This window comes from Lodderomyces elongisporus, chromosome 4, assembly GCF_030384665.1.
Source record: "Lodderomyces elongisporus chromosome 4, complete sequence".
Taxonomy (NCBI): domain Eukaryota; kingdom Fungi; phylum Ascomycota; class Pichiomycetes; order Serinales; family Debaryomycetaceae; genus Lodderomyces; species Lodderomyces elongisporus.
In genome coordinates, this window is record NC_083676.1 from 881,401 (window position 1) to 906,928 (window position 25,528).

Below are 25,528 nucleotides of genomic sequence, written 5' to 3' on the forward strand. Positions count from 1 at the left end.
AAAATGGTGCTTTAAAAGAGAGACGGAAACAAAAAAAAAAGATTTTTTAATAAAAAAAAACATACATATACACATACATCCACACACAAAAAGAAGTACTTGTATTGTCAAAACCGATCCATCTTCTCTTCCACCCATCCTTCCCTTCTCCCGCAGCTTAGTTTTAGGTTGCAAAGAGCATCACCACCCCCATCATTATCATTACTATTAAAACTATTATCATTATCATCACCAACAATTATTTAAGCAGAGAATAGACTTTTCTTTTCCCTCGAAAAGTTGACATTGTACAGATTCACAGATGAGTAATAACTCTAGTAAACAATCGGGAGAAGGATATAGTCGAAGAAGTCATGATATTGACTACGATGATTTAGATGGTGACAAATTCCCCCAAGAGGTAGAGGAGCAGCCAAAACAAGAGCCATCAAGTAAAGAACATACTACCAATTCCACTAGCAATGAGACCTATTTGTCGCAACATAACAGTGAAAATGACAACAACAGCAACTACAACAACAACAACAACAACAACTACAACAACAACTACAACAACAACTACAACAACAACTACAAGTACAACAACAACAACAACAACAACAACAATAGTAATAATAATAAAAATAAATACTGTAGAAATAGCAATGGAAATAATGCACACCATCGTCAGCCACAGTCCCGAAATTCTCAAATTTATCGAAAACGACTGCGAGCGAGCTATGAGGAACAATTGCAATTGGAAATTGAGGAGCTAGAATCTCGATATGATTTACGACCGGCCGATCAATCGAGACTAGAGCAGTTGCAAGCTCAACTCGAAGCTACTTATAGTAGACAAAGTTCGGGATATAGTTTACCGGAAGTGGCGCAATCAAAATCAGATTTACTTCATGGGCGAGGAAATAGTCAGCGTAATCAACTTGATCAACACCAGCAACACCAGCAACAAACTTATCGAACTGAAAACTGGGAGGCTGAACAGTTTAATCGTGCCCAACTACTCAATTTGCAAACGGACGACAAGATCCACATAAACAATGATAAGCAATACGAGTACGTTTTTGACGAGTCACAGTTTGTCAACTACGAGGAAGATGAGGAGCTTTCTGGCGACGAAAGGGAAGAACAACAACAACAACAACAACAACAACAACAACAACAACAACAACAACAACAACCAGAAGAAGAAGAGGAAGATGAAGCGGAAAGAAAAAAACAGTTTCAACGGAGCTTGGAAGCCAAAGAAATTGCAGATGTGCAGCATAGTCTTCCGGTGTACAAGTTTAGGGATGAGTTTTTACGGCTCATTTCGGAGAACCAAGTATTGATTGTGGTTGGTGAAACAGGGTCAGGAAAGACAACTCAGTTGCCTCAATATCTATACCAGGCCGGCTATTCTCAGAATGACACCAAGATTATTGGGTGTACTCAACCTCGAAGAGTTGCTGCAACGTCAGTTGCTCAAAGAGTAGCACAAGAGATGCAGGAGCCTTTAGGGGAGAAAGTTGGATATACTGTTCGTTTTGACGACAAGTCTAGTCGAAATACCAGGATCAAGTATTTAACAGATGGTATGTTGTTGAGAGAGTTTTTAAACAACCCTGAGATGGACTCGTACGGTGCAATAATGATTGATGAGGCGCACGAGAGAACTTTATCAACCGAGATTTTGCTTAGTTTGTTGAAAGACCTTACCAATAGCACGCGGAGTGACTTGAAAATCATAATTGCCAGTGCCACGATTAATGCCACCAAGTTTTCCGAGTTTTTCAATAATGCGCCCATATTGAATATACCGGGACGGAGGTTTCCTGTCAAGATTCATTATACAAAGCAGCCGGAGGCAAACTACCTTCAGGCTGTGATGACTACCATTTTCCAAATACATTTAACTCAGCCTTTGCCAGGCGATATTTTGGTGTTTCTCACGGGGCAAGAAGAGATTGAGAGCTTGGAGCAGCAGATGCAAGAAGCAATAGCCAAATTGGGTGACCAGTTGAAAGAGCAGGGCAAGATTATGGTTTGTAGCATATATGCAAACTTGCCGAATGAGCAGCAGCAGAGGATATTTGAGCCCACGCCACCATTTACGAGAAAGTTGGTTTTGGCTACGAATATTGCTGAGACGTCCATTACTATACCTGGGGTATCGTATGTAATTGATCCTGGGTATGTCAAGCAAACGGAGTTTAATCCGCATACTGGGATGGAAAGTCTTTTGGTTGTGCCGTGCTCCAAGGCTAATTGTGATCAACGTGCTGGAAGAGCTGGTAGAATTGGGCCTGGTAAGTGTTTTCGAATTTTTACAAAGCATTCTTTTGATCATGAAATGGAGATGAATACAAAGCCTGAGATTGAGAGGATCAACTTGAATTCGGTGGTTCTTTTGTTGTTGTCACTTGGGATCAATGATTTAATCAAATTTCCATTTTTGGATCCGCCTAATAGGCAGAGTATAATCAAGTCTTTGAGTTTGTTGTATCAATTGGGTGGGTTAAATTCGCGAGGTGAGTTGACAAGGACGGGGATGAAGATGAGTGAGTTTCCTCTAGATCCTACATATGCAAAGTGTATATTGTCAAGTGAGAGGTTTGGTATTACAAAGGAGATTTGTATAATTATTGCAATGTTGACAGAGTCGTCTAACTTGTACTATATACCCAAGAAATTGGACAAGGAGATGGTGAAGAAGAGACATGAGCAGTTTGTTGATAAGCAAGGAGATCATTTGACCTTGTTGAATGTGTACAAGCAATGGGCTGGTACGGGTGGGTATTCTAACCAGTGGTGTCAAGATTATTTTATCCAATACAAGACAATGAAGAGAGTACGTGATATATATAAGCAGTTGATTGGCATTTGTCTGAAAGTAGGAATTACAGTGAGAGAAGAACAAAAAGAAGAACAAGAAGAAGGAGAAAAAAGAAAGGAACGAGACGATGGAGATGTGATGGCGCAATTGGTTCAAAAGTGTTTGATTACTGGTTTTATCAATAATATAGTTAAGCTATCGCCTATGGGAGACTGCTATGAGAGAATCAGTATTGCCAAGAAAAAGGAAAAGAATAACAATAACAATAACAATGGCAGTGGCAGTGGCAGTGGCAGTGGCAGTAGCAGTGGCAGTAGCAGTAGCAGTAGCAGTAGCAGTAGCAGTAGCAGTAACCACAATACTGCTAATAAGGCCAATGTTCCATGTTATATCCATCCCTCATCGTCACTATTCAAAAGAAAAAACCCTAAACCAAGGTATTTGATGTATTATGAGTTGGTGTTGACGAGTAAGGAGTATATGAGGAATTGTCTAATATTGGATGAAAAGTTGATTAGAGAATATCAACATTAAGGGAAAGGGCGGGGGAGGGGGGGAGGAAGAAGAAATAAAACAAGAATTTATTTTTTTTCTCTGTGTGTTTTTCTTTATAACTATGTAGGATTTTGATGCTATAAAGGGCTGGGGTACATGCGAAAGGGTGTGACGCGTCTAGTATATGTATTGTATACATATAAATATACTTCTGCAAATAATAATAATAAATAATAATAATAATAAATAATATTTATTTATTTATTTATTTATTTATTTGTTTATATAATATATTACGTAATACATTAAGTAACGCAACAAATATGGAATTAATCGAAAGGAGTATGAAGAACAAAAACAGGAGCAAGAACAACTACACGAACAAGGATGAATAAATGTGTCTACAATACTGGTAATTGTACTAGTATACCACTATTTAATGTACTAATGAGACTTTTTTTTTTTCTTTTTGAACTAGATATCTCTGGGGGTAGTGGTTGAGAGATTAAAAAGAAAAGAAACACCTATTTATTATGGACAAACAAGTGTGTGTTGTTGATAGTTGATAATTCTTGTTTGCTTCTAAAAAAAAATACTGCTAAATCATGTTTGCCAAGAGTGCTATTTATATAACTAAACTATCTACCTATCTATCTATCTATATATATCTATATATATATATCTATATCACGTGATATAATATTTGGTAAAATAGCGTGTTTTGTATAACCGTACATACATACATACATACATACATACATGTACGTGATTTGTGTTAAATTGTTCTGTATGGCGTCAATGCTTTATTAAATTTCTGCCTCAGTCCTTCAGAAGGAAGGAAGACGTTTTTAATTTTTTTTTATTTTTATTTATTTATTTTTATTTTTATTTTTATTTTTATTGATTAATGATTTTTTGTAATGCTAGATCAATCATAATGATCATCAAGTTTGTATCCACCAATCAAGTAACACCACCAATCTTTTGTAAAAAGGTAGAAGCTGATATATACCTTTAGCATATACAAACATATATTTTTAACACTAGTTTACATCAGTTTAGTTTTTCCATTTTAACACACACAGACTTGTTCACTTGTTCACATGTTCATTTGTTCACGCACTCAGTTTGCAGACACTTACAGATTTGCCCCTTTTTTTGCTTGCCCATTTTTTTTGTCTTTCCATTTTCTATTTTACTTTTTTTGGGTGGAAGAGGAGGGGGGTACGACACGAAGATACACCATGCAAACTTTGTAGCTATCGATTTCTAACAAGATCAGTGTAGAGATATAAAGATGTGCACTTGAAAGAGTTGTGATCTTAGTAAAGTGCCAACACCACTAAAAACCATCCTATTTTCCTAACCTTGAAACACCCCAGATGTGTATTGCGTATTGTGTATTGTGTATTGATGATTTATGATTTATGACGCGTTTACTTAAATTAAAAAAAAAAATTAAATAAAGTTTACACAAAGACACAGACAGACACATAGACTTAGACACTGCCTTAACAAGAAAATTGTAGAACACGCACTGCTTACCATGCACCAAGGCACAAGAAGTTCTAGACCAAAAAACACAATTCTAAATTTTATACATTTATATTTATATTTATTTATATATTTTTATATATATTTTTTATATTTTTATATTTATAATTTTTTTTTTCCAAAAAACAAGAAAAACAAAAAAGAGAGAAATTGCTTTTGTGTCCTTTTTCTTTCTTTTTTTTTTTTTCTTTTTTTTAATTTAATGTTTTGAAACCACAAGAAGGAATAAAGGAAAGAAAAAGAAAGAAAAAAAGAGAGAGAGAGAGAGAGAGAGAGAGAGAGGGAAGAAGAAGACGAAGAAGAAGAAGACAAAAAAAGAAAAAAAAAGAATGTGAAGTTTTTGATCGTCTATTTGCAAATAATATATTACTTGAACGAATAATATAATCAGTAGCATCATCTTAACGACTACGACAACATCAACAACAACAACAACTATAATCAAATACCAAGAGCAGACACTTTTCAACCAACATCCAAGACCCCTCTTACTTTCCTTTTCCTTTTTCTTTTTCTTTGTTAAACAAAACAACTACTCACTCGTTGCCTAATCATTAACAACAACAACAACTTATACTGAGAACAATGTTTCACCCTACGACGAGTTTTGCAATACTACTGTTATTGCCGCTACTTCTACTATCTCACTTTGTAGCCAAAGTCCATGCAGCCACTTACTATCCAGCAGCCAAGTTGATTGGTTGTTACTCACAACTACCCTCGAGCCTGAATATAGACTCGGAAAGCGAGTACCAGTGGCAATCGTCTGGCTACTGTTTCCACAATTCGTGTCCAGACTCACAATACATTGCTATAAAGAACCAGGAATGCTACTGTCTATCACTATTGCCCAACTCAGAGTACGTGGAATCAGACGAATCCAAATGTGACATATCTTGTCCCGGTTACGATAGCGAGAATTGTGGAGGCGATAATGACTACTCAATATTCTTTGGCGTTGCAACTTCTGAAAAGGAGGAAGACGAAGAAGATGGTAGTAGCAGTAGTAGTAGCAGTAGCAGCAGTGGCAGTGGCAGTAGCAGCAGCACGACAGCTGCAGCAGCAGCATCAAAGAGCAGCTCAAGCCCAGCAACTACAGAATCAGCAGAAAAGTCAAGTACATCTTCATTTGAAACACCAGTTTCAACTACAACAGCGTCGCGTCTGACTGTTACTAGTTTGGTCACATCAACTGACGAAAGTGGACAAACAGTCATATACAAAACCTTGACCCAAACACCATCTTCAGCTACCGCAGCCTCAGCCGAAACAACGACCGATGCTGATAATAATGCTTCATCTTCAGCAACTGCTTCAGCGACTTCTGACTCAACAAACTCTGCAGAGTCTAGTGACAATTCTTCTTCAGACAACAACAACAACAACAACAACAATAGCAGCAAGTCCACGTCAAATAAATCAACAGTAGGCCCCATTGTAGGAGGTGTTGTGGGCGGAATTGTTGGTCTCGCAGCTATTGGCGGTCTCATCTTTTTCTTTGTCAAACGAAGAAATAGAGATTACGGCGACGATGACGAAGACAGCTTTGATGATGGTTTCTACAATGCCGACAAGTATCAAGGACAGCAAATGCAACTGCAACAACAACAACACCTGCACCTGCAATTGGGACTTCCCTTTGCAGCCGTTACAAGAAACAATGGCGCAGCCAAAGGGTCTCGCAAAGCCACCAAAAACTCCAACATTACAGATTTGGATATGCCAATGGTTAACCCATTCCTGCATCCCGATGATAGTCTTACAAGTACCCAACTCAACCAAGGAAGTCTACTAGGAAATTCAAATTCATCACACAATAACTCCTCTGTACACACTGCAGCTGGAAAGATGGGGTTGGTCGACCCTCGAACAAACCCTGTCATGGTTGGCAGAAGAAGGCTCTCGGAAGGCTCGTTGGACGACGAGGCTATATACAACCAAAGAAAAACATTACACGTGATAAACCCCGACGATCGAAGGTCACAAATGCTACAATAAGAAAGCTTGGTTGATTAAACGACCATGCTTTTGAAAATTGAAGCAGCAACTAACATTAAAAACAATAATAACAATAATAATAATAACAATAATAATAATGATGATGATGATTATGATTATCGTTTAAGGGATTTTTCCATTTTTTTTCTTTCTTTCTTTTACTTTTTTCTATTCCTTTTTTTTTGAAAAAAACAACAAAACAAAACAAAACAAAACAAAACAAAACAAAAAACAAAATTCTTCAATGCTTTGTATTTCTTTTTTAATACACGTTTATGTTCAAAATATCGGAGAAATCATATCAACTCACGTAGCGATACAATTTCTTTTTCCATACTTATACGTTGCAGATAGCATTGAAACATGATTTTCATGTGCTTAGTGAGTAAAAAATAAAAAAAAAAGAAACAATACGAATATGTAGATGAGACATATAAGAGTGGTATATATATATATATTTATATACAAAAAGAAAAGTCAAAAAGGCGAAACTATGGTCATTGATATTTCTGGCTCAAGTAAAGCTGTTGCAAAGTCCTTAACTACGGAACTACAACCCACATCCACCTTTGGTTATTCACCAACATCTTATTCGTAATCTCTCGTTAGAGCCTGAATCGCGCCGAGCTCCGGCCGCCCGCAAAATGAAAATCTAATAATTTTCTTGATGAAGAAGAAGAAAAAAAACAAAAAAAAAACACATAAAGAACGACAACACTCTGGCTCGCGGCTACTGAAATTTTCCAGATTGCAAAACAGAAAAAAAAAAAAAATCAAAGATCAAAATAATTGAGTAAAGTGATATACCAGAAAACAAATACCAAAAGGCGATCACTACCACAATTGTTTTTACCTCGCTATCCACTGTTGAAACTTGAAAATGTCTCAAAAAAAAGTATGTGTGTTCACTTTTTGTCTTATGTTGTCTCAATTAGTATCAATTAGTCTTATTTTTGTCACTTGCTGGTTTGTTCTTTGACTAACAGGGTTACTTTTTTTCCCCCTTCCCTTTATAGAATGTTGAACCATGGAAATCATTTGTAGCTGGTGGTACCGCTGGTGCTATTGAAGGAGTCATTACTTATCCGTTTGAGTTTGCCAAGACTCGTCTTCAGCTAGTAGATAAGAGTGCATCACCTAACCAACTGCGAAACCCACTTAAATTAATTTACAATGTTGCCAAACAGCAAGGAGTCTCTGCGTTGTACGTGGGATGTCCTGCTTTTGTTGTTGGAAACACCGTGAAGGCTTCGGTGCGGTTCCTTGGGTTTGATGCAATTAAGAATATGCTTGCCGATAAGGATGGGAAATTGTCAGGTCCGAGAGGTGTTATTGCCGGTTTGGGCGCTGGGTTGTTGGAGAGTGTTGTTGCGGTTACACCATTCGAAGCTATAAAGACAGGGCTAATCGACGACAAGCAACGACCCAATCCAAAATACCAAAATGGGTTGGTACTGGGAACAGTGAAGTTGTGCAAAGATATGGGATTCCGTGGGATCTATGCCGGTGTTGTGCCAGTGAGTTTACGACAAGCTGCAAATCAAGCAGTGAGGTTGGGTTCATATAATGCAATCAAGACGGCAATTCAGCAAGCCACTGGCACCCCACCTAACCAACCATTGAGCTCGGCCGCTACGTTTGCTGTAGGTGCTTTTGCTGGTATCATAACAGTGTACTCTACCATGCCTATCGACACCGTCAAGACTAGAATGCAAGCATTGGGATCGGAGAAGGAATATACTTCGACTTTGAATTGTTTTGCAAAGATATTCAAAAATGAAGGAATTTTGACATTCTGGAAAGGCGCTACTCCAAGATTAGGAAGATTGGTCTTGAGTGGAGGTATTGTGTTCACCATATATGAGAAGATGTTGGTGTTATTGAAATAAGTGCGAAAAGAGGAGAAGAGAAAACTTTAGTATATCATAACTGATATTTTTATTACCGTTTAGTATATAATATAGACAATGTCAAATCAAGACACTACTTGAAAAAGAAAAAAGGAAAAGTAAAGTAAAGTAAAGAAAAAACAGATAATAAAAGGAAAAAAAAAAAAGAGAGAGAGAGAACAACCTCTTTAATAAACAAAGGTAAAAGAGCGGCCTCTAATTCGAGGTTTGAGCAGTTGTTCTCTCATTACTTGTTTCCTCGTCATTTTCAACATGCCCTGTTAGACTGTTTACAACGGTGGTTCCTGAAGATGGTTGTAAAATTGATTTCTCCAACTGTTTGATTTTGTAAAAATCAATTACACTTTTGACGATAATAAATAAGCCAAATGCAATCAACGCATATGCAACATACGGGGCAGACCCGTGGTTGCCACCGTTACTGTCTGCGCCTCCAACAGAGTCGTCTATATTTTGAGTCTGGCTGAATACACCGCCAGCAGTATACGCATCCACTTTCCCCATTAATCTCGCATTCCTATCAATGTCAAATTCGTTGGGGTCTTCAATCACAATTTTCTTTGGTAATTCGTTTGGGTTGCCCATATTCATTGGGATGATGTTCCATCCGTACAAGATCAAATTGGCACCAAGGCCAAACCTTGAGCCTTGTTTTGCTGCATGTGATGTATGCAATAGGTAGCATAGGATAAATCCAACAAACTGGAATGCCACAGTCACCAATGCATTCCATACAAAGTTGGCAATGTTTCCAACTGGAAGGCCTTGCACAAATACTTCGTCATCGTACATGGGGGAGATCATTGTTGATTCCCAATACTCTGGGCTAGCATCCTGGCTTGCCTCTTCGTAGGTTGGTGGATGCAACTCTCGCTCTTGTTGAAGTAAAGCTTCTGCGGTATCTGGTTTTGCCATAAGATTTTGAAACACACCATCAGTGCCCTGACCTATAAACCTCCCTGGTACATTCCTCTCCATGCGGCCTGTCTGAATACCATTGCTTAGTCTTTGATACGTTTGTCGTATTGGAACGAAATGGTGTAACACTCGTAGTACGCGCTGTTTTGGTGTGAGGCGCGGTGGCACTTGTGATTCAAGATCTGCCGATGACGACGGAAAAGAAGAGGAAGAGGAAGAAGAAGAAGAAGCAGATGATGATGATGATGGTGCGGTATTATTTATTGCGTTGGAATCTGATAAAGTGGGTGGAGATGAAAGAGACAGTGGCGCTATTTGGTTTGATGTAAACTCGCCATCAGGTTCAAGTGATAGACGAGCGGGATTTGGGTTATCTTCTTCATCCACCTCTGGTATTAATCGCTGCAGTTGCAGTTGTTGTTGTTGCTGTTGTTGTTGTTGATGATTTTCATTTATATGTGCTTCACCATGGTCAAGCTATAGTACAAGAGTGTTAGTATTAGAAACATTGTGAACATGTTGTCCAGACCCGGTGGCTCCGACCCCGACCTTTGCAAGTGGCCAAAATTAGCATTGAGAATTTAGGATATATCGCGTGCATTGTGCACTTTTGCTTCTCCAACCACCTGATTGTTATACATACCCTTTGGTAGTTAGTCATCTAGTTGGTCTGTGTGTGTGTGTGTGTGTGTGTTAATGTAGAGCTTTTTGTTTGCTTCTTATATGATGTGGGTAGATTTCTAAATAATAAAAAGTAAAGAAGATGCTATAAATATAGTGTAATACAATTAGACATGCGAATAGCCTACAATTTTCCGCAGTTGAAAGTTACGCACTGTTTGTCTCAACTCCCAGGCAAAAAAAAAAGAAAAATAGGAAATTTAACAATCTATGGTTTTTAGCAAATTGTACACGACCAGTGAAATATCTCTATTTTCTTTTTTCTTAGCCGCTTCTTCAAACATAGCCTCCTTTTTTATTGAGTTTTGAGAACCATCCAGTTTCTTCAATCAATACCAACAATTACGAAACAGGGTTTTAACAATTATTAGTGGTTCTTTTTATTTTATTTTTTTTGGTTTATATGTAACTATCGTGGATACAGTAAAGGAAAAGTTGTTTGTTTTTTGTTTTTTGTTTTTTGATTAAGTATATATGGAACACATACCAAATGGTTTATCAAAATGTATACGGACTTATATTTTACTAGCTTAAGCACACATTTTTCTTTCTCTTGTTATAATCTTCCCTTTAAAGTCTTTTTTTTTTCCCCTCAATTCCGAGCAAAATATGGAATATGTGAGCTTTCTTTTTTTAACTTGAATTTTACATACTTTACAACTACAAATACTTTACTTTGCTCTACTTGTATAGAACCTGTTGTTTGATATACACATGCTCTTTTCTTTTCTGTTTTTTTTTTTTTTTCAGTTCTTTCATTTTTTCAGTTCTTTCATTTTTTCAGTTCTTTCTTTTCTGATTTCCTAGTTTTTTGGTACTGGACTCAGTCCACAAAAGGGGAGATGCGACTCGACAGAGACTCGTGGCATAATAATATTTCGAGATCTTTGTGTGTTTTGTTTTTGTTTTTTTTTTTTTAAAATAAAATAAAAAAGACAGTTAGATCCCCATACAAAAGGTAAGTACTGCGGCAAGAGTTCACTTTATGTTTGTGTAACTTACCCCAAGAGTCCCATATCTTTTGAGTTTCAAGTGCAATGACGCCCCAAAGAAGGAAAGAAGAGGAGAAAAGGAAAGTAAACAAAACTCCATAATGTATATTGTATAAGCACTAGTCATACTTGATTTTCTTTGCACGAACATTCTTTGCTACATTTTTCAAAACTCGTCTCTGCTTAAAGTTGCTTTGAATCAAAAACTCAACCAACCAAAGTGGGAACCAGCGACTAATAAAGTGGAGTAGATAAGCTTTAAAACCACCATACAAATTGAACCTCGTCAGGTTCCTACCAATTTGGCTCACCATCTCCTTTGCATACTTTGCAGGACTGTACCTACTATTGTGTGACATTTCCTGTGTTTCAATCATACAATCCACAATTCCTTCAACGTTATACTTTGATCCTTCATAGAGCGCCTCAATTGTTTCTATTGGGACGCCAGCTGCAATCTCAGTATCAACGCCTCCCGTAATCACACTGTGCACCCTGACACCAAAAGGGGCCATTTCTCCGTGTAGTGTTTTGGCATAAGCATCGATGGCAGCCTTGGTGGCACTATAAGCACTTGTCCAAGACAATGGCACTCTTGCTGCCACAGAGCTGGTGTAAATAATTGAACCTTTGGCATTGATAACAAAGGGAGATAAGTACTTTGTCGCGTTTATATGGCCAATCACATTGACCTGGAATATTCTGTCGAGCTGAGCCTCATCCATTTCAGTTGCGGGTCCACCAATGGCAATACCAGCATTGTTGTAAAGGATATCCAAGTATCCGCCAGTCTCCTTCAAAACTACATCCTTAACATGCTTCAAGTCTTCAAGGTTGGTAATGTCGCACGGGATCGAAATAACTCCAAACTCGGCAACCAATGGATCTTGTAATGGAATAAACTGCTTTGGTGAACACGCAAACACTTTATAACCTTTTCTGCTAAACTCTTTGGCTAGTGCAAACCCTATACCGGATGAGGCTCCCGTGATAAGAGCATATTTCGTTCTCAGACTATTGGTGTTACGTGGTGACATTGTTTATGTGAAAAACAAACAACAAATTCTTGTATTACTTGACTTAATGTTCTTTTCTTTTAATTCTTTTTCTTTCTTTCTTGTAACTCCTTGCTGTAGTTATTAAATAATCTAGATTTGAGAAAATAAAATTAGGAAAGTGAAATGAAGACTGCTTCTGCTTATATTTATAAGTATTTGTAAATCATCCACAATTCGACGAATGGTAAGTGAGGGGAAAGCGGGAGAAAGAGACAAAGACTTAATATGCACAAACCATATTCAATATGGAACCCAAAAAATCAAAAAAAATTGAAAAAAAAAAAACGTCAAAAAGAAATGGGATTAAGAATAGGAAGGCAGGATGGATGGGGAGGGGCAAGCAAGGAGAGATGGAAATAGAGTGCAAAAAAAAAATAATACAAAGACAAAGCAAACAACCAAACAACCAAACACAGCAAAAAAGTTTATAGAAAAAGAAAAAGGAGAAACAATTGAAATTTTGTCATATGTCATATGTCATATATGTACACAATGCTTTCAACTAATCAATGGGATTTTCATATGCGAGACAATTTTCCATCATCTTTCTTTGCAAAATTTTTTATTTTTTATTTTTATATATATTTTGTACTGTGTCTGTCCTTGTGCGGCTTTTGTGGGGTAGTTGCAGCAGCAAATTCTACCCCTCCCGTTTTCGTATCACTTTCCCTTTGTTTGACAATCAATGCAGAATTTAAGAGAAACTTTGATTATTCGGAAATAGACAGATTTATCCGTACACCGGAGATAAAACAATCCTCTAACTCCAACTCTGCATCACAGTTTATCACACACAAATTTACATTTATATTTACATTTATATTTACAATTATATTTACTTTTATCACACACGAAAATACATTTTAGTTATACCAAAACTTAGAATAGACACCTAATCATGTAAAAGAAATGACTAGAGGAGGCTGTAATAGAACAGAGAAAAAGAAAAACGTAAAAAGACGACAAGTTCAGGACACAAAATAGTTTACATATATATATATATATGTTGGCGTGAAAATGGGAGCGGGAGTGGGAGTAAGAGAGTGTAGATGTTTTTTAAAAGTATGTATATGCGTATGGAAAAGTAGCCCTAAATATTGGCTCGATTTACTTAATAATACATTTATTAGTTGAAATCAGTCTATCAAAAAAGAATGAAAAAAAGAAAGTTACTTCAAACTGCCCAATACTAGCCTGCATTTGGATTAATCCCACACCTAAGATTTGTTTTCCATAAATTAGTCTAATAACTTAATGGTCACATTAAATGTTCCTTCTATAGGATCATGATGATAAGTGACCAAGTCATTCGCTACGGGTTCAGGTGTAGGTGGCCTATAATCAGGATTCTTGACCTGCAGTCTTTTGACAACCACCTCATTATACTCGTAAACATCAGGCACACCCAAATCAACTCCACCTGGTAATATACTCGAGGGCGCTGGAGTTCTAAATGTTCGGGGAACATCTGATAAGTCAAGCAGAATAGTACCTCTTCCAGTATGTGCAGCAGCACGCCTCGAGGACACAAGTCCCCTTGAACCAACACTTCCACGGTCATTACTTGACGAAAAACTATTACCACCACCAAGACCACCACCACCACTGCCAAGACCAAGGCCAAGACCAATACCAAGACCACCGCCACCGCCACCGCCACCGCCACCAACGCCACTACTACCTCCTCTACCTTCAAAACCTCCACTACCCGAACCAAAAGCACCTCCAGAACCAAACAAAGCTTGTGCATCTTCATTGTAATTGTGTCTACGTTTTCTTCTACTCTCCCTCTCAAGTTCTTTATCCATTCTCTCCACTTCCATTTCTGTCAATTTGATCAATTGTGGACAATAATCTGAAACATTGGAAGGGTTCCTCAAAATCGAAAAGAAATCATCTACAACCTGATAGTCTTTAGAAACCAAACGCAACGCAGGTAAAAGATGGTTGCGTACACTATCATCAGTAACTGGAGTACCATCAAAAGCGTAACCAGCCAAATTTAAGGCCTTCAAGTACATCTGACTCTGTTCGCGGATACTATGGGCAATAACTGTGGCAAACTCACCAGGCAAATACAACTCGTCACTCATCATGGTTGCAAACTCCTCGGGGTCCAGATCGCCATTATTCAAAATGTCCCACTCAAACTGATCCGTCAACTGAGTGTTGTTGATGATAATATCAATCTTAATCGGTATTCGTAATTCCCCTGTCGTTTTAATAGGTTTTTGCTGGTAATCTGCAATCTGCTCCTTGATCGAACTCAATATAGTATGATAATGAACTTTGGGGATAAACTTGTAGTCTTCCAATAATTGGGTCGTAAAGTCCTCAACACTCAAAACCTCTTCATTTAAATCCCAGAGAAATGTATCACGCAATTTAAACTGGTCTCGTTCTTGGTCAAACTCAAGTCGTATCGGCACATAGTTCTTCAGTTGTTTGTCTTGACGCATTAACCGTTCATTAATCATTCGATCAGTATAATCGCGTGGAGGTAACAATAATTTAGTACCAGTATTAGTTACTCCATTGCCATACCCTTGGTACCCTTCGCCCCATATACTATTATTCAATTGATTTTTTGCACTCAATTGAATTGAGTTCATTCGTAATTGCTTTACCATGTTGTACTGTTGCAAGTCTTTCGACAAGCTTTCCAATTCCATTTTGTTCTCAAATGATTGTTTGGAATGTTCAGCCAAAAACATCGCATCCTTTTGTATCATAGTTTCATACACTTTTGTATCAAGGGGAACCTCCTTGTTTTCTTTGGTCAACTTATCTGACCATTCATGAAAGCTTGAAAGTGGTTTCATTGGAACTTTACTCAAAAACTCTTGCGCGCTTAAAGATGGAGCACTGACTGGGACATTGATATTTGAACCTGCCTGTTGAGAGGATGGGTATTGACCGGCTTGATCAAGCTGAGTTTGCAGAGGGTGTTGCACCGGAATACCCCCGGGTGTTGCAAAGTTTCCTGGGTTGCTCGCCATACCCCCATTCAGTAAACCGTTTGGTACACCATTGGGAACACCATTGGGAACACCATTGGGTACACCATTGGGTACACCATTGGGTACACCATTGGGTACACCATTGGGAACGCCATTTAATACGCCATTAGGTAAATTATTAGGTAAACCATTGGGGACGCCTGCAGGAATCACATTGGGCAAACCGGTTGGTAATGTGCCAGACACACCGGGAGGTACACCAGGTGGCCCGCCAGTGGGTATACCATTGGGCATCATGTTGGGCACACTTTCAACTTCACCTACACCTGCATTTACTCCATTGGTGACTTCTCCATATAATTGAGGACTTGCCCTAGTGCCACCAATACCCTTTGGGCCTGGTACAGAAGGCACTCGACTAGGTACCTTCTTGATTGGTAGTCCGCCTGGAATACCCAAGTTCTGCATACTCACGGATTGCGGCGACATTTGGTTTTGAACATTTCTCTTATATGGTAAGTCATGAGGATATTGTGGTTGAAAGTTGGGTGGAGATTGTTGTGCGATATTTTGAGTATTTTGTAAATTTTGAATGTGAGCTTGTGGTTGTTGAGCTTGTTGCTGCTGAAGTCTAATTACCTGCTCATTGCTCATCAGCTGCATCAGAAGATCTTGGAATTGCTGAGAACCAAGCATCTGCTCAGTGTGTCCTCCAACACCAAACCCTGTTCCTACTCCCACACCATCTGATGCACTTTGTGGCAGCATCTGTTGTTGAATATTATTCATAATCCTCTTGTTTTGAGGGTTTTGCATAAGCTCCTGGCGTTGCCTATACTGTCTCATTGCTTCTTGAAACTGTGGAAGGTTCTTAAGAACTTGCATTTGTTGAGGGTTGAGCGAAGCTAAAAATTGTGGAGTAATTGGTGGAAGTCCCCCAGTTCTAGCTTGCGGAGGACCTCCTTGTGATTGTTGTTGATGCTGTTGCTGTTGCTGTTGAGGCTGTTGGTGAACCGGCAGAATGCCCTCTAAAGGCATCTGTGGTGTAAACTGCAGCTGCTGGTTATTGTTCATGATAGATTGCAATCAGAGCTTTTTGTTGGAGTTTGTATCCGCCGAATAGTAGAATGTTTTGGTTTTTTATCTTTTTTTTTTTTTAGTATATTTTTGTTTTATTTTTGTTTTATTTTTCTTTCTTTCTTTCTTTCTTTCTTTCTTTTTTCTGCTCTTATTATTATCTAATAATCAACTATAAGTTTTTTTTTTTTCGAAATTTTTGTCCGACAAAACATTGCGGCTTAATTTTTCGCGACAAATTTTACCAGCCCTCGTATAGCCTAGACAGCGCACCGCTTGAACAGCAGGTGGATAGCTCATATTGTAAATCTAACTTGTCACAAAGAGCATCTAGAGAGGTAATGAACTTTTCTAAAAAATAAATACTTGAAGAAGATTCTTGTTATCATCATTTGGATTGCGAAATGTAAATAAGAGAATATGATGAGCAAACCCACAGTGGGCTCACAGTGGGCTCAAAAAAAGTACCGAAAATGAGTCCAAAACAAATCGGTTGTAAAATTCCAAACAACTACGAAACGCTTCTCCAGTTAGCAATAAGTTATGCAAATAGAATAAAAAAAAAACAACACTTTCTTCAAATTTGCATTAAACAAAATGAAATAAACTATAAATTATATGCTCATAAAGTCAAAGATAGAGCCCATGTTGACATAACGGCGACCACACTCTGCAAGATATTTCTGTACTACACCTTGACAGTAAGCAAAAACATCCCTATTTTGTTCAGCCAATGCCTCAATCTGACCCATAGCCAACTCCGCAACTTTTCCATCCTTTCCTTCTTTGCCCTCTTCTTCCAAGGCATCTCGAATCGGTCTCAACTTTCGTTGCTTTGTTTTCTCAACATCAAAGATGGACTGGAAATAGAGCAATTGATTATACAAAGCCTTGTCAGTATATCGGTAGCTCATTACACCTTTGCAATCTAAACCTTTTCCAGACAGTCCAATGCATCGTTTTCCATAAACTGATATTTGTCGAGTGGTGATACCACAAGATGGGTCATCACATACAAGCCAACCTGCGTAATAAACCGAAATGTGTTTTCGAATGGTACATTCCAATTGAGCAGTCAACTTGATAAGCGGAAAAGTATACTCACATTTGCTACATTGAACTCCATTGAACGTGACTCTGTAGTCCACTGAGGCCTGGATTCCACCAAATCGAAAGTGATGACCACATTTGCATTTGAGAACTAGGAAACTCGATTGACGGAAACGTTCAGCATCGGATATTCTTGACTCCATCGGCATAATCTCGCCATTCAAGTCCCCGTTCTTAACTTTTAATATATAACGCTTGGTATCGATTCCCAATGCTGTAGCCACACGTACCATATCGACCGAATCAATTTTTTCTAGTAACCTCTCTACTGGGGCAAATATCTGCTTCTCGAGGTAATAAGTTGGATCAGGACGCAACTCTGTTTTTTGCACCAACAAATCTTGTATAGCTCTTGCTCGATCAGCAACTGAGGATGTGTCGTTTTCAGCAGTCGGTGCTGTAATGACATAGGTGATAACGCTTCCGGCCTTGATAACCTTTCCTTGATTCTTTAATTTTAATGCAACCTGCACCTGTGGCATATTCTTCCCATTTGGATAGCTCGTTGGATCCTTGGAAAGCTTGGTGTTAATCTTATACTTTATAGCAGGTACTTGGTTGGCAATGATTTTGTCTCTCATCTCCTCCAAGTACTGGTACACATCCATCAAAGCCTCCTCCGGATCGGCATTAGACAAGATCTTCATCAACACAAAAGTGGAGATTTCTTTTGAAAGCTGACAATATTCACGCCTTCTCATGTCCAAACCTTTGACTTCCAAAGTGGTCACTTCTTCTCCAGTAGCCTTGTTTATCGAAGCATTCATTGCAGCATACTTTTTCTTTGCATGAAGAAGCAATCTTCTAAACACATTATCAATATCAATTTCCAAAAGTCGGTATCTCTCATTCACTTGCACTTTAAACTGTTCACCCACTTTGACTGCATCCCTCAAGTTATCCGCACCGGTATCTATCATCACCGAATCTGTATCACCATAAACAACCCTTAAGCTATTTGACTCTGCCAATTGTCTCGTATCCATCAATATTTCTCTACCTTTGTTCGTCACTAACATTGCCAAAGGTTTGGCATAGAACCTCGAGTTGACATATCCCAAACAACCATACATCGAGTTGGCGGTCAACTTGAGCGCTTGTTGTTTTATATCATACTGCGCGTTTTGAAAAGGGGTATTTTTCGGGTCCTTCAAGAGCTTCTTCACTTCACGACGTCTCGTCACCAAAGTATTCAATAACCTGGGCAAGACACCGGCATCAGCATCGTTATCAGGAAGTGTTGGCAAATCTCTTTCTTCATCGTGGGTGTTGTTAAACCTGTCTCTATCCACAGTGGTGAAACAAATGTTGAATTCTTGAATAATACTGGGGTACAACGAATTGAAATCCATCACCAATATATAATTCTTGTGTAAGCCTTTCTCGGGCTCAAAAACCAAACCACCTTGGAATTTGGGCTTTTTGTTGGATGTTGCCGTTTGGACATCATCATCAAAGCTCTCTAACTTGGCTTGTTGCAGGTAAGAAGTGTTTTTGTGCAATGCATCCTCTTTATCAGGTACAATGTAATTGTTTTTCCGAAATTCATGCAACAAAATGTACTCGTTTCTTCCAGCTCTGGTACCGCTCAAAGTATGAGACCATGCATTACCCGCGATATTTGTCAATTGCTTGGAAAGCGAAAGGATCTGAATAGAAAATGCTATTTCGCTGGTAATTTTGGCATTGAAATTATTTTCCTTCAACGCGAGAAAAAGTAAAGTTGCATCTTCGGCAAACTTTGAGTTTTGAAAACTAATATCCATTGGCTCGTGCTTTTTGTGACAAACAACCTCGTACATTTCGGCGAGATCCCAAGATTGACATTTAGATGTTAATGACTGACCCATCTCGTTGGCAATATCACACATCAATCTTCCCTGAAACACTTCTCTAATGAGCAAGTTATTGTTGAAACCTGAACTGTTCTTGTTCTTGGTGATATGCTGTGGCCATTGTTTTCTATTTCTTCGACCAAGTGCTGACCACGTCATTACTTGATTGTCATACATTCTGTGCACCAAAACATCCAATGAAATATTCTCCATCCTGTGACCAACAAACACATCAGGATCCAACATTTTCACTTTTGCTGCCACCGCATTTAGCAACACTTTTTCATTAGGACATAATCTCAAGTTAAACTTTTCTTTTTGAGCAAGCTGATTAAGTCCCGGTGGGAATGATACTGAGCCTACTGGTCTTACAAACGTGATGACATCATTTGGATTTAACCCTTCAGGAATTGGTGCATCTTGAGGAAGGTCAAAAAAGGTTGCCAAGGTTACTGAAACAACCTCTTGCTTGTTGTGTTTAGGGTTCATTACCGTTTGCACCGAAATTGAGGTACAAGTTAAATTTGGAGCGGCCGGAGGAGCTTTATCCACGGGCAGTATTTTGTTTGGCAGAGATACTGCAACTTCAACTTGACAGTGTGTTGAGTTTTGTATAGCTTCAAAATTGCCACCTTCAATATCTAGCCAGCATGGTCCCATAATGTTTCTTTGAGTTACAAACGACTCAAACATATTTGTATTACTTCCAAATACATGGCGGAATGTTTGGCCCTCAGTATTAGCAGGCAAGACTTTTCTATTTGTGGCATTATTGTATGGTAGCAACACTTTCAAGTATTCGGCTTCCTTAGGGATGTTTGCAAGCTCAAATGCATACTTTTTAGTCTCTGCCTTGGCCCTCAATGTCTCTAGCTTGTAGTGTTCCATAAAGAGTGGCGTTATCTCTTCACGAACATCATTGGGTGTCACACGAGGTGAACTCGTGTCTTCTTCACCATCAACCATTCTGTATTCCCTTGGCAAGATGAATAACTCACGACAAAGCCCATTTACTTGCACAACACCCGACACCAACTTACCATCCCTAGTTGCAACTTTACCGAAAAGTAAAAGCGAGTTTTCAACTTCGGCATAGTCCATCCAAAACATACGGAAGTGGCCTTGTTCGTCATCGACATTTGCCTGCGCAATCTTCTCTGTGTGGTTTGTTTGGGAAGAAGAAGAAGAAGAAGATGATGATGATGCACTACCCAATGGATGCGAGGGCGATGACAAAATCGTAGTATTAGCTTTAACAGAAGAGACTGTCGCTTCGTTTTGACGTCTAGCGGAAACAACAGCTCTATGCCTCTTTGTGACGATGACATCGTCATCGGAATCAGAGTCACTAGCCTTTACAACTGAGTTTGCAGCACCAGGTTTATCAGTAGTATCAACGGTGGTGGATGCGTTAGTTGTCTCTAAAGTCGAACCTGTTGCAGTTAAACTATTTTTGGTGGGCGAAGATAATATGTTGACTTGCTCATGTTTCACATTAATTTTGCGCTCCTTTTCCTCTTTTCTTGGAGATGATTGCTGGTCAAAATCATCAAAATCCATAGTATAATCTGATGAGGCATTAAAAGTGTCCACTCTTGTAGGGCGTTTCTTTTCCTTCGATACAGTAGAAAATGCAAACGACCTATTATTGGTTTTCTTCTTAATCTTACCAATACCGTTGTTGTTGTTGTTGTTGTTGTTGTTGTTGTTGCTGCTGCTGTTATTCTCTTGCAAGAATTTTGGAGCAGATGCTGATGTAGAGGCAAATGCACTGGGTCCATTGATTTTTCTCAGTGGTTTCGTTTCTTGGAAATCTTCAAGAATGTCATCAATGTTTGTATCTACTTTCTTTTTAATGCCACCATTGATATCGTTTGAATGTTTAAAGAAATTGCTTATAGGTGCAGTTTTGGCAACCTTGACAGCTCTTTGGTTATGGTGACGGTTCTTTCTTTTCTTAGAAGAGGTGCGTACTTCAGTATCACTGTCTTCATCGGAGTAGTAGTTAGGTCTGGATGCATCATCCCATTCATCAGCACCATTATCGACGTATCCTTCCCCATTATCATCGACTATAAAATCATCGTCCATTAATTGTTTTCTCTTGTGTTCTCTGAAAGTTTCTTCATCAACTTCATCGTAGATCTTGTTTAGGTTGACTCCATCGTCGCCATCGTCGTCCAGATCGATAACAACATTTCCACGAGATTTCCTTGCTTCTTGAAGCTGCTTTAACTTATCACGTCTGGCCGCTCGAGACAGCATTCGAGGTATATGGTGGTAGTAGTAGTAGTAGTAGTAGCGAATACGCTTTGGTTAGGGAGGAAAATAGAAAAGGATAAATATCAAAGAATAAGGCTTCAATCAATAAATTACTTTTGGCTCAAGATGGAGACAGGTGATTAGTATAATTTAATCAAATTGGTATTTTTACAGACCTTTTTTTTTAAAAAAATGGACAATTCTATCATTCTGTAAAACGACGCGTAATTTGCAAAAAAAAAAAATAAATAAAAAGTATTAATAACATTAAAAATAAAGAAAAAAAAGGAAAAAAAAAAAAGAAAGAAAACATCAAAACAAAATAGTTTTCGAGACGTGTTCCACACAATCCAAACCGTTGATGTGCTAGTGCAAAGACAAAGAAGAAAAAAAGAAAAGAAGAAAAAGGAAAAGAGATTTGAGGAGAACGCACGCGTTTGGAATTAGTAATTACATTAGAAGTAAATACTTCCCTAGACATATTCTTTTCTCTTTCTTGTTCCTTCTTGCTCTTTCTTGTTCCTTCTTGCTCTTTCTTGTTCCTTCTTGCTCTTTCTTGTTCCTTCTTGCTCTTTCTTGTTCCTTCTTTTCTACCCATATGTAATCCCAATCGCGACAGACGAAACAACTGATATGTTCTTAAAGACCGTGAAAACAGTACTTAAAACCAGTCATCGATAAACTTTTGAGGTACCAAACCTTTAGTCACTCTCAGGATAATCTTGCCTCCAAATTCCTTAACGATTTGAGGATTCTTCAACAAGCTTGCTATAGAGTCCCAAATCAATCTCGACTCTTTCAATGCCTTTAGCAAGTCTGAAACGTCAATTGCATGTGATTCCAAAATTGAGACAAGAAAATACGCATTTGGCTGTGCCAACTCCGGTGTAGTTAACAAATGTCTGATCACGGAAACCGCTAAACCAGAATTTCTCAATGCAATAAACACTTCATTTAACATTTCATTTTCCCTCTTATCCAACTGGAATTCTTCTGTATTCTCCAGATCTCTTGCATGCTTTGAATTGTTTGTGTTCCATTTTAAAAAAGCTTCAAGTATTTCGACATCATTCAACTCGTCATCTTCTTCACTCACAATTGCATCTCTTTTGAGAAGACCACTAAAGTCCAAATTGCTCTGCAGCATAACCTCCTTAGTGATGCGAATCAATCCAGGTAAAACTTCAGGGTCTTCCAAAGTCAAATTCAAAATATCAAACACTAATCCGGATCTCTCAATTGCTATAAGCAAATCTGTCAAATTGATAAGATTTTGTTTCAAGATCCAGATCGTGGTATCAATCACAACCTGAAGTAATTGTGGGTTTAACAAAGAAGCATCAAGTACAACTATTGCAGCACCAGAGTCATTCAAGTAGCCTAAAATAGTATCTAGCAATGGCGAGTCAGACCTCTTTAGTAAATCCTGTGCAACGTTCAAAACTTGTGCTCTAACTTGAACTTCAGCACCATCACCATCATCAGCACCAGCACCATCACCAGTACTAGCACCAACACCAGCACCAACAGCAGCACCCAAATTGCCGTTATCAATATATTTTGAATCTTGAGTTTCAATTGCATTAATTTTCCGCAAAGCGACAGCTAAAGTGTTGAGTCCAGTGACTGACAAATTAAGCTCATCAGCAGGGTTGCGTGACAATAGAGGTGCATATAGTGCCTGTGCGAAAACGGCAAAAGCACCAAGTGAAATTGAAGCGTAGATTACTTTCATCGATCTTAAACTTTTTAATGGCGTTAATACATGAAACGGTTCAGAAATTATGGAAGATCGCCAAGGCTAGAGACAAAATGAGAGAAAGGGAAATGAAGTACAATTTATAAGATGATTAAACTAGGGAATCATCCTCAAAAGAGTACTGAGAAAAAGAGGAAAGTGGAAGAAAGGTGAAAGAAAAGTGGAAGAAAGGTGGAAGAAAAGTCGAAGAAAGGTGAAAGAAAAGTGCAAGAAAAGTGAAAGAAAAAGGGAAGAAAATGAAACAAAGAGCCAAAAAAGTCACCAACTCTGCTTTAGTCTTTGGGGGGGGGGGGGGGGAATGCTCGCTAAAGGCAATTACAGGATGTAAAGGTTGGTTTCGTATTGTATTCTGTAAGAATCTTTCCTCAAATTGAATATTAAACACGAGTAATTGTTATTACAAAAGAACAGTTCTTGGACATAGTTTCACATTACTTGTACTTGCTTAATCTAGATCCGGAAAACTAAATTGTCCGACTTATAGAGGTATCTTTCCAAATATCTCTTTGGTATGATCCGTAATAGTGGAATCTTTTGTGAGATATCGTTTATGAAAATATTGAAATATAATTATACATATATTCTTTATTTCTTTTTTTTTTTTTTAATTCTTTATTTATTTTGGGAAACATTCTTTTTGTGCAACTTATTGCTGACACACACAGTAAAGTGCATACAAACCAAATTGAGGAATTATTGTCTACTGTTACTACGTTTATTTCTACAAGTCAACTGTTTCGACTTTCCTCTCCACAAGACTTAAAGACATAAAGACTTAAAACAGAAAAACTTGATACTCAACGCCGCACCTTCAAAGTTCAACATTAGATAGCTATTGTCACCACCACCTTTATCGGAATACTGTTTTTGTTTTCAGTTTCTTGTTTTAACGAGTCACCCAAAAACTTTTCTTTTTCTTCTTCATTTCTTTTAGTGTCCATTTTTGGTATACTTGCCGTTTCTCAATGTCGTTCGCAAACATTGATCTTGAAGCCCAAAAGCAGCCACTTTTGCGCAAGACTCACGCGTCAAACCATGCAACTACAGATATAGGGGGAAATTCAAGTGCTAGCAGTAATAAAAACTACGGTAGCAACAATATTAGCGGTAGTAACAATATTAGCGGTAGTAACAATAATGGTAACAACAATGCTGTTGGTGGTGTTGCTGTTGGTGTTGCTGTTGGTCCTAACGGTAATGATAATAATGATGATCCGTTAGACACGATTATTCACAAAACATCAATAGAGTTGCAGAATCTCAGCCAGCTTATATCGCAATTTGATAATCAGAGAAGACAACTTGGTACCAAAAGAGACTGCGTTGAGCTTCGACGAAATATCGAAACCTCGACTACAAACATTACTGAACTTTTACGGGCCATCGAAGCGCTAGTGGTCAGATTGACAACTCTAGTAAATTCTGCTCATGGTAGTCGAGATAGTAACCATAACCAAGAAAGAAAAGAAGTTGGTAAGGTTAAGGTTTCGAGTCGGCAGATTATGATGAAAGAGAAATTGACAAGTGAGTTTCTGGAGTTGGAGAAGAAGTTTGCCAATCTGAAAAAATTGTTTGATGAAAAGAAAAAAGTATTTGTGATTCCGCAAACCCATACTGTTTCTGAGAATGGGAGGAGTGGTGTTGGACAAGGCATCGAAGATGAAAGTCCGAATCAGCTGCAAATACAAATGCAAGTGCAAGAGAATGAAGATCCAGAATTGGTTGAGCAAACGGAATTGCAATACCATTTGCTTTTGACGGAAGAGAGAAACAGGGAGATTGAACAAGTGGCCAACGGTGTGATGGAGGTTAACTCGATTTTCAAAGACCTTAATCAGTTATTGCATCAGCAAGGTGAACAAATAAACACTGTTGAAGACAATATTCTACAATTGCATGGCCATACACAACAAGCAGATCGCGAGCTACATAAAGCACACGAATATCAAAAGAAAAAGGGTCGCTGGTCTTGTATCTTTCTAGTTGCCATCTGCGTCTTTGTTCTTATCGTAGTGCTTGTTGTCCTCAGTTAGTTATTGCATATTGATAGACAAAGACTGATAAAGCAAAGAGTTTATACTTGGTATTGAATAAAGTTTTCTAATTT

At 38.3% G+C, this 25,528-nt stretch overlaps 9 protein-coding genes across 9 annotated transcripts; 4 read left to right on the forward strand and 5 right to left on the reverse strand. All coding sequences in view use genetic code 12, as the record gives it.

The window, feature by feature from the left end:
* Window positions 1–301: 301 nt before the first annotated feature.
* PVL30_003484 (uncharacterized protein) lies at window positions 302–3,346 on the forward strand (the record flags this gene model as incomplete). Its single annotated transcript, XM_001526028.2, has 1 exon — window positions 302–3,346. One exon carries the CDS (start codon window positions 302–304, stop codon window positions 3,344–3,346), a length of 3,045 nt encoding a protein of 1,014 aa, XP_001526078.2.
* A 2,100-nt stretch (window positions 3,347–5,446) lies between these two features.
* Window positions 5,447–6,859, forward strand: PVL30_003485 (uncharacterized protein; the record flags this gene model as incomplete). The annotated part of the gene is made up of 1 exon (XM_001526029.1): window positions 5,447–6,859. One exon carries the CDS (start codon window positions 5,447–5,449, stop codon window positions 6,857–6,859), a length of 1,413 nt encoding a protein of 470 aa, XP_001526079.2.
* An 880-nt stretch (window positions 6,860–7,739) lies between these two features.
* CTP1 (CtIP- endonuclease) lies at window positions 7,740–8,748 on the forward strand (the record flags this gene model as incomplete). The annotated part of the gene is made up of 2 exons (XM_001526030.2): window positions 7,740–7,754; window positions 7,876–8,748. The coding sequence occupies 2 exons, from the start codon at window positions 7,740–7,742 to the stop codon at window positions 8,746–8,748; spliced, it is 888 nt and encodes a 295-aa protein (XP_001526080.2).
* A 216-nt stretch (window positions 8,749–8,964) lies between these two features.
* On the reverse strand, window positions 8,965–11,384 carry PVL30_003487 (uncharacterized protein; the record flags this gene model as incomplete). The annotated part of the gene is made up of 3 exons (XM_001526031.2): window positions 8,965–10,164; window positions 10,497–10,530; window positions 11,371–11,384. 3 exons carry the CDS (start codon window positions 11,382–11,384, stop codon window positions 8,965–8,967), a joined length of 1,248 nt encoding a protein of 415 aa, XP_001526081.2.
* Window positions 11,385–11,479: 95 nt separating this feature from the next.
* On the reverse strand, window positions 11,480–12,397 carry PVL30_003488 (uncharacterized protein; the record flags this gene model as incomplete). The annotated part of the gene is made up of 1 exon (XM_001526032.1): window positions 11,480–12,397. The coding sequence occupies one exon, from the start codon at window positions 12,395–12,397 to the stop codon at window positions 11,480–11,482; it is 918 nt and encodes a 305-aa protein (XP_001526082.2).
* A 1,259-nt stretch (window positions 12,398–13,656) lies between these two features.
* SNF5 (SWI/SNF chromatin-remodeling complex subunit) lies at window positions 13,657–16,416 on the reverse strand (the record flags this gene model as incomplete). The annotated part of the gene is made up of 1 exon (XM_001526033.2): window positions 13,657–16,416. One exon carries the CDS (start codon window positions 16,414–16,416, stop codon window positions 13,657–13,659), a length of 2,760 nt encoding a protein of 919 aa, XP_001526083.2.
* A 653-nt stretch (window positions 16,417–17,069) lies between these two features.
* POL1 (DNA-directed DNA polymerase alpha catalytic subunit pol1) lies at window positions 17,070–21,665 on the reverse strand (the record flags this gene model as incomplete). The annotated part of the gene is made up of 1 exon (XM_001526034.2): window positions 17,070–21,665. One exon carries the CDS (start codon window positions 21,663–21,665, stop codon window positions 17,070–17,072), a length of 4,596 nt encoding a protein of 1,531 aa, XP_001526084.2.
* Window positions 21,666–22,323: 658 nt separating this feature from the next.
* PVL30_003491 (uncharacterized protein) lies at window positions 22,324–23,397 on the reverse strand (the record flags this gene model as incomplete). Its single annotated transcript, XM_001526035.2, has 1 exon — window positions 22,324–23,397. One exon carries the CDS (start codon window positions 23,395–23,397, stop codon window positions 22,324–22,326), a length of 1,074 nt encoding a protein of 357 aa, XP_001526085.2.
* Window positions 23,398–24,386: 989 nt separating this feature from the next.
* VAM3 (SNAP receptor) lies at window positions 24,387–25,454 on the forward strand (the record flags this gene model as incomplete). Its single annotated transcript, XM_001526036.2, has 1 exon — window positions 24,387–25,454. The coding sequence occupies one exon, from the start codon at window positions 24,387–24,389 to the stop codon at window positions 25,452–25,454; it is 1,068 nt and encodes a 355-aa protein (XP_001526086.2).
* Between the last annotated feature and the right edge of the window lie 74 nt (window positions 25,455–25,528).